The 8,436-nt window shown below is 51.4% G+C and overlaps 1 protein-coding gene across 1 annotated transcript; it reads right to left on the bottom strand.

Moving 5' to 3' along the window:
• Positions 1-2,135: 2,135 nt before the first annotated feature.
• Positions 2,136-8,336, bottom strand: LOC108803480 (matrix metalloproteinase-21-like; the record flags this gene model as incomplete). Its single annotated transcript, XM_018575322.1, has 5 exons — positions 2,136-2,435; positions 3,383-3,555; positions 4,079-4,330; positions 7,685-7,826; positions 8,197-8,336. Coding segments are annotated over 5 exons (1,007 nt in total), but the record flags the coding sequence as incomplete, so codon positions are not given.
• Positions 8,337-8,436: the final 100 nt, after the last annotated feature.

Here is an 8,436-nt window from a genome sequence, read left to right as displayed (position 1 = left end):
GATACACCCTGAGATTGACAGATACACCTTGAGATGGACAGATACACCCGGAGGTGGTTAGATACACCCTGAGATTGACAGATACACCCTGAGGTGGTTAGATACACCCTGAGATGGACAGATACACCCGGATGTGGTTAGTCCCATGTCCTTCCCATGTCCTATGACCAGATCTCTCAGACCCGACCATACATGAATACAACCCAACACAGCTAAAGGGCCACTCCGTCCCGAGGAGATATTCAGGGTTTGAGGGTTGCTGGATAATCAAAGTGTACCTGTCACAAGTCCGGCCCATTCAACCTGAGCAAATGCTGAGATCCGGCCTGGCCAAGCTTGGCCACACCCCTTTCCATCATCCTTAATGACCAATCAGAAGGCCTGGCGGGGGCGGGGCTAAGCCAGACATTTACACCTGTGGTTCTCTGCGAAGTTGACTCCTTCCTCATCTGTTCCCTTTAAACCGCATTACAGGGTTCTGTCCGTAGGCCTTATGAGGGATCCCGCCCCCGCAGAGCTCATTTATATCATGAGGAAGCCAACAGTAGGCGGAGGAGACCCCTGAGGTGGTTAGATACACCCTGAGATGGACAGATACACCCGGAGGTGGTTAGATACACCTTGAGATGGACAGATACACCCGGAGGTGGTTAGATACATCTTGAGATGGACAGAAACACCCTGAGATGGACAGATACACCTGGAGGTGGTTAGATACACCCTGAGATTGACAGATACACCTTGAGATGGACAGATACACCCGGAGGTGGTTAGATACACCCTGAGATTGACAGATACACCCTGAGGTGGTTAGATACACCCTGAGATGGACAGATACACCCGGATGTGGTCAGATACACCTTGAGATGGACAGATACACCTTGAGATGGACAGATACACCCGGATGTGGTTAGATACACCGTGAGATGGACAGATACACCCGGAGGTGGTTAGATACACCCTGAGATGGACAGATACACCCGGAGGTGGTTAGATACACCCTGAGATGGACAGATACACCCGGAGGTGGTTAGATACACCCTGAGATGGACAGATACACCCGGAGGTGGTTAGATACACCCTGAGATGGACAGATACACCCGGAGGTGGTTAGATACACCTGGGGGTAGGTGAAAACAGAGCAGTAACCATGGCTGGGACAGCTCACTGCTGGAGTTACATACAAGGTGATAGAGCGCAGTTCTCCTATCTGACCACTAGATGGCGCTAGAGAGCATAGCTAAGTGTTTGTGCCTATGGGAGTCACTATGGAGGTGCAAGTCCATTGGGTTAAACCAAGAGTCATCAAGAGATGTAGAAGGCCAACATGTGACCGGACCCCTCATGCTCCACGTCTGATGGAACTACCCCCCGGAGAGGCACACACATGATGGATTCATATACGGGAACACAAAGACCAGGAATGACACCACGCTATCATCATGATAATTTATTGCAGCCGCAGAACATTGCTTCGTCTGTCAGAGTTCTTCCTCAAGTGAAGGAACGTTGGACTATGAGGACACATTACATATCTAGAGCTCTCCGTGCTGAGAGTTACATGGAGGGGCTCACGTCTAGGATGAGATCTGGGTCTGGCCACCGGGGGCGCTGTTCTGATATATTGTGCTGCCAGATCTGTAGGTGTGGCAGCTCCCGATGGAGTTCCTTGCCCTAGGGCAGATCTTGAGTGCCGCCCCTGCAGGACCCTCTTACATCTACAGGAGCGCAGCAGGTCAGAGAGTGTGGCCCGCATTTCCTGTGATTGGCAGGAAGTGTACTGGAAGCTTCCAGCCAGCCAGAAGCTGCGCAGTACACCAGGAGACTGGTGAGTTCCAAGGCTGCTGAACTCCATCAGACATTATAAAGTGCTAAAGGGGAGAGAAGGATGAAGAGACATGGAAGAGGAGAGACGGGGGAGACATGGAGGCAACATATCAGGTCACCTGTGGCATGTCCAGGGGTGTCCTGGGTTCGGAGGGACCCGGCACCAGTCCTGTTGGTATCTTCTCTGGAAGACTTGTACAAAGTATTACCGATAATCCGCCATGAAGAGATAATATAACTCTTGGCTTTGTCAGTGGGACCTCCGGATCTCGTGGTGACTCGATATTATTGGTCCATTCGTCAGAGCTTTATCTTCTCGGAACCGTAAGCATTGACGGATGAACATCGCAGATATCCAACCACTGCTCGCTGACCGCCAGTCGTGGGAGCAATGCATTGTGGGGGACATCCTGGTTCTCTTTTCTTACGGCCATCCTCCACACGTATGTGTCCTTGATGAAGAACACGGTCCTGTGGGTGAAGGAGAAGTACACAGCATCCAGGTCACTCATGGGGTGGTCTCCCGGGATCAATGGAGGGAAGACATCAACGATGGCCTTAGGGTAGCCAGGGACAACCTTGTGATTGGCTACACTGAACGCGGTCACCTGTAGGAGAGACAGAGAAGGTCAAGGCTTCCGATAGGCCATCAGAGTGGAGAAGAGGCACCTAGACTGGAATGGACCAATCACAGCATTCAGAAATGGGGATCATACAAGTGCCGAGTTGTCATCCTTTTTTATCTCTATCTGCAGTGGAGTGGATTAGCATTAGGGCTGTAGGGTCAGGGTTAGGGCTGTAGGGTTTGGTTGAGGGCAGTATGGTCAGGGTTAGGGCTGTAGGGTCAGGGTTGGGGCTGTAGGGTCAGGGTTGGGGCTGTAGGGTCAGGGTTGGGGCTGTATGGTCAGGGTTGGGGCTGTAGGGTCAGGGTTGGGGCTGTATGGTCAGGGTTAGGGCTGTATGGTCGGGGTTGGGGCTGTAGGGTCAGGGTTGGGGCTGTATGGTCAGGGTTGGGGCTGTATGGTCAGGGTTGGGGCTGTAGGGTCAGGGTTGGGGCTGTAGGGTCAGGGTTAGGGCTGTATGGTCAGGGTTGGGGCTGTATGGTCAGGGTTGGGGCTGTATGGTCAGGGTTAGGGCTGTATGGTCAGGGTTGGGGCTGTATGGTCAGGGTTGGGGCTGTAGGGTCAGGGTTAGGGCTGCAGGGTCAGGGTTAGGGCTGTATGGTCGGGTTGAGGGCTGTTGGATCATAGTTAGGGCTGTAGGGTCAGGGTTGGGGCTGTAGTGAGCATGGTGAGCATAGTGGACATGGGGAGCATGGTGAGCATAGTGGGCATTGTGGACATGGTGAGCATGGTGGACATGGTGGGCATTGTGAGTATGGTGAGCATAGTGGGCATGGTGGGCATGGTGGGCATGGTGGGCATAGTGGGCATGGTGGACATGGTGGGCATGGTGGACATGGTGAGCATGGTAGGCTAGAGGATTTCGAATGCCCACAGTACAGCCCCAACCAATTCTCAGCCACGTCCTTCATCATGTTTGGTGAATTACTCACATTTCTACCTCGGAAGAAATAGACATTTTTATCCTGGCGGTCATAAAACGCCGTGTCAATGGGACCGGTGATGCCGGGAAAGCCTTCGGAGATTAATCGGGGGTACGTAATTCCCTCGGGGTCCTGTGTATAAGCCTGGTCCTTGTCGTTGTCATAGCGCCAGTATTGAGTACCTGGAGAGGTGAATATGGATGGAGAAAATGAAAACCAGAAGGAAAGAGAACCTGTCATCTGCTGAAGATCTCCTGGACACGCAGAAGTTCACTATGTAGATGGAGTGGGATGTCCTCCGTTATAGTGATCTATTACCCTGTGCCCACCACACCTGACCCCCCATACCGCACACTGCTAGAGATCCCGAGGATGAATCCCATGGGGTGCCAAAAACAAAGATTTTCCACAGCTGTTCACAGCAAGGTCCAGTGACAATTTAGGGATTGGGGGAAGGGAAGGTCACATTTTAGGGTAGGCCTGGGCTACCCCTAACCCTTCATTCAGTACCAAAATCCAATTCTGGGTTCCCTGGTCTGACCAGCTGCTGAGGCCACTACCATCCCAACCCTAGGAGATGAGAGGGGACACCCCAAGGTGGACACAAGGCCCCAAGGTCGGTGGAAGTAGAGATCTCAGGGTGGAGTCAGTAAGAGGCCAGTGTGGGTTGACCCCTCCCCTCCCCCCATGTCTGAGGCCTCCTACCTTTCAGGAAGAAGGTCAGATTCTTGCCCCATGTTCCGATGTGGATGAAGGCGTCGATGTCAGAAGAGGGGATCCCTTTCCAGCCGCCGGCCAATCTTCGGGGGTCTCGGTACCGCGGCCTGTTATTGACGTTCTCATACATCCAGTACCAGCCTTTCCGGAAGAAGTACGTCCGGAAGATCCACTTTCCCGGAGCACTGCGATCCTGGTGCAGCCAATCAAACACGGTGCTGAACCGACCAGAACACCGACCTGTACCGGAAACCACAAAACCCAACATATGCCTTATACACGGAACCCAGACCCAACATATGCCTTGTACACGGAACCCAGACCCAACATATGCCTTGTACACAGAACCCAGACCCAACATACGCCTTGTACACGGAACCCAGACCAGACATATGCCCTGTACATGAAACCCAGACCCAACATGCGCCTTATACACGGAACCCAGACCCAACATACGCCTTGTACACGGAACCCAGACCCAACATATGCCTTGTACACGGAACCCAGACCTAACATATGCCTTGTACATGGAACCCAGACCCAACATATGCCTTGTACACGGAACCCAGACCCAACATATGCCTTTTACATGGAAACCAGACCCAACATATGCTTTGTACACGGAACCCAGACCCAACATATCCCTTGTACACGGAACCCAGACCCAACATATGCCTTGTACACGGAACCCAGACCCAACATATGCCTTGTACATGGAAACCAGACCCAACATATGCTTTGTACACGGAACCCAGACCCAACATATCCCTTGTACACGGAACCCAGACCCAACATATGCCTTGTACACGGAACCCAGACCCAACATATGCCTTGTACATGGAACCCAGACCCAACATATGCCTTGTACACGGAACCCAGACCCAACATATGCCTTTTACATGGAAACCAGACCCAACATATGCTTTGTACACGGAACCCAGACCCAACATATCCCTTATACACGGAACCCAGACCCAACATATGCCTTGTACATGGAAACCAGACCCAACATATGCTTTGTACACGGAACCCAGACCCAACATATGCCTTGTACATGGAAACCAGACCCAACATATGCTTTGTACACGGAACCCAGACCCAACATATCCCTTATACACGGAACCCAGACCCAACATATGCCTTGTACACGGAACCCAGACCCAACATATGCCTTGTACATGGAACCCAGACCCAACATATGCCTTGTACACGGAACCCAGACCCAACATATGCCTTTTACATGGAAACCAGACCCAACATATGCTTTGTACACGGAACCCAGACCCAACATATCCCTTATACACGGAACCCAGACCCAACATATGCCTTGTACATGGAAACCAGACCCAACATATGCTTTGTACACGGAACCCAGACCCAACATATGCCTTGTACATGGAAACCAGACCCAACATATGCTTTGTACACGGAACCCAGACCCAACATATCCCTTATACACGGAACCCAGACCCAACATATGCCTTGTACACGGAACCCAGACCCAACATATGCCTTGTACACGGAACCCAGACCCAACATATGCCTTGTACATGGAACCCAGACCCAACATATGCCTTGTACACGGAACCCAGACCCAACATATGCCTTTTACATGGAAACCAGACCCAACATATGCTTTGTACACGGAACCCAGACCCAACATATCCCTTATACACGGAACCCAGACCCAACATATGCCTTGTACATGGAAACCAGACCCAACATATGCTTTGTACACGGAACCCAGACCCAACATATGCCTTGTACATGGAAACCAGACCCAACATATGCTTTGTACACGGAACCCAGACCCAACATATCCCTTATACACGGAACCCAGACCCAACATATGCCTTGTACACGGAACCCAGACCCAACATATGCCTTGTACATGGAACCCAGACCCAACATATGTCAGAGAAACCATCTCCACCAATCACACAACACCACAGGATGAGGCCAGGAGACACCACGGATCAGCCGACCAATCACCGGAGTGACGATGAGAAACATGTGAGCACATTTCTCTTCTGTTGGTGATCACCGGATTTATAGCAGAGAGGGGCGAGGACGCCGATATAATGCCACACATAGATTACCAGGTAGTGTGCCGCATCTGAGGGCAGCCACCAAACCACCACCAAACATGATCTGGTGGGATCTAGAAATCTGTGGATTATGGTGAAGACCATCTAGTGTCATCTATACGTCTGTAGACTATGAAGAAGTTTATCCGGTGGGATCTGTATATCTGCAGGGTTTGGTAAAGGGGATCTGGTGGGATCTGTATATCTGCAGGGTATGGTAAAGGGGATCCGGTGGGATCTGTATATCTGCAGGGTATGGTAAAGGGGATCTGGTGGGATCTGTATATCTTCAGGGTATGGTGAAGGGGATCCGGTGGGATCTGTATATCTGCAGTGTATGGTAAAGGGGATCTGGTGGGATTGGTATATCTGCAGGGTATGGTGAAGGAGATCTGGTGGGATCTGTATATCTGCAGGGTATGGTAAAGGGGATCTGGTGGGATCTGTATATCTGCAGGGTATGGTAAAGGGGATCTGTTGGGATCGGTAGATCTGTAGTGTATGGTGAAGGGGATCTGGTGGGATCGGTATATCTGTAGTGTATGATGAAGGGGATCTGGTGGGATCTGTATATCTGTAGTGTATGGTGAAGGGGATCTGGTGGGATCTGTATATCTGCAGGGTATGGTGAAGGGGATCTGGTGGGATCTGTATATCTGTAGTGTATGGTGAAGGGGATCTGGTGGGATCTGTATATCTGTAGTGTATGGTGAAGGGGATCTGGTGGGATCTGTATATCTGCAGGATATGGTGGAGGTGATCTGGTGGGATCTGTATATCCACAGGGTATGGTGAAGGGGATTTGGTGGGATCGGTATATCTGCAGGGTATGGTGAAGGGGATCTGGTGGGATCGGTATATCTGTAGTGTATGGTGAAGGGTATCTGGTGGGATCTGTATATCTGTAGTGTATGGTGGAGGTGATCTGGTGGGATCTGTATATCCACAGGGTATGGTGAAGGGGATTTGGTGGGATCGGTATATCTGCAGGGTATGGTGAAGGGTATCTGGTGGGATCTGTATATCTGCAGGGTATGGTGAAGGTGATCTGGTGGGATCAGTACATCTGCAGGGTATGGTGAAGGGGATCTGGTGGGATCTGTATATCTGTAGTGTATGGTGGAGGTGATCTGGTGGGATCTGTATATCCGCAGGGTATGGTGAAGGGGATCTGGTGGGATCTGTATATCCACAGGGTATGGTGAAGGGGATCTGGTGGGATCTGTATATCTGTAGTGTATGGTGAAGGGGATCTGGTGGGATCAGTACATCTGCAGGGTATGGTGAAGGGGATCTGGTGGGATCAGTATATTTGCAGGGTATGGTGAAGGGGATCTGGTGGGATCTGTATATCTGCAGGGTATGGTAAAGGGGATCTGGTGGGATCTGTATATCGGAAGACTGTGGTGAAGGGGATCTGGTGGGATCGGTATATTTGCAGGGTATGGTGAAGGGGATCTGGTGGGATCTGTAAATGGAAATATCACCGGATAGGCTCATCACTCACCATAGATCTTCTGAATGGCCCGGCGGTCCACCGTGTCCAGCTCCATCCCTCTATTGGCCGGGATGTAGTTTGGCTGCATGACAGACTTCAACTCATTCATGTGACTGAGACCCAGGACATGACCGATCTCATGTACTGCCACCTGCAGGAGACACACATGTACTGATCACCACACACATACAACATACATGACAGCATGACATTGGCCAATGGTCTCCTTGTGTCCTCCGGAGTCATGTAGACCCAACACGGGCTCCGGCGGTCAGATCTCGGCACACCTGCCGCACCCATTATTGGGGTGTCCCACTCTGCGTGTTGCCTTCATCACGGATCTCATGGAACACCCCAAGAAACCAGACAAGGATCTCCTCACCGGGGGCCCCCATAGAAAGACCAACAGGCCCCATCTACAAGTGGAAGGTCATCTTTGGGTGGACGACCCCTTCAAATACAGGAACTGTCTCATGTGTCCGGCAATCTGCGCAGTCATGTGATCATCATGCGTCCCTTACCTTCAGCAGACTGATCCCCTGCTCACTGTTCGGGGGCACAAAATGTTCATCGTCATTGAAGTGGATGTCACCGAGTTGCCAAGCGTGAGCGAACTCCCGGCCCATCCCATCAAAGAGCTGAGAGCAGCCAAGATGGCGGCCTGGAAGGAAGAAACATGGATCAGGGAGCGTGAGAGCCGTCATGGAACCTCAATGGACACTCCAGGACACTATGACCTTATCCAGGACTTGTCTCCAGGA

Source organism: Nanorana parkeri, unplaced genomic scaffold (genome assembly GCF_000935625.1).
Source record: "Nanorana parkeri isolate BGI_ZX_2015 unplaced genomic scaffold, ASM93562v1 scaffold3787, whole genome shotgun sequence".
NCBI lineage: Eukaryota > Metazoa > Chordata > Amphibia > Anura > Dicroglossidae > Nanorana > Nanorana parkeri.
Note: the sequence above shows the minus strand (reverse complement) of the source record. Positions and strands in the feature narration are given on the sequence as shown.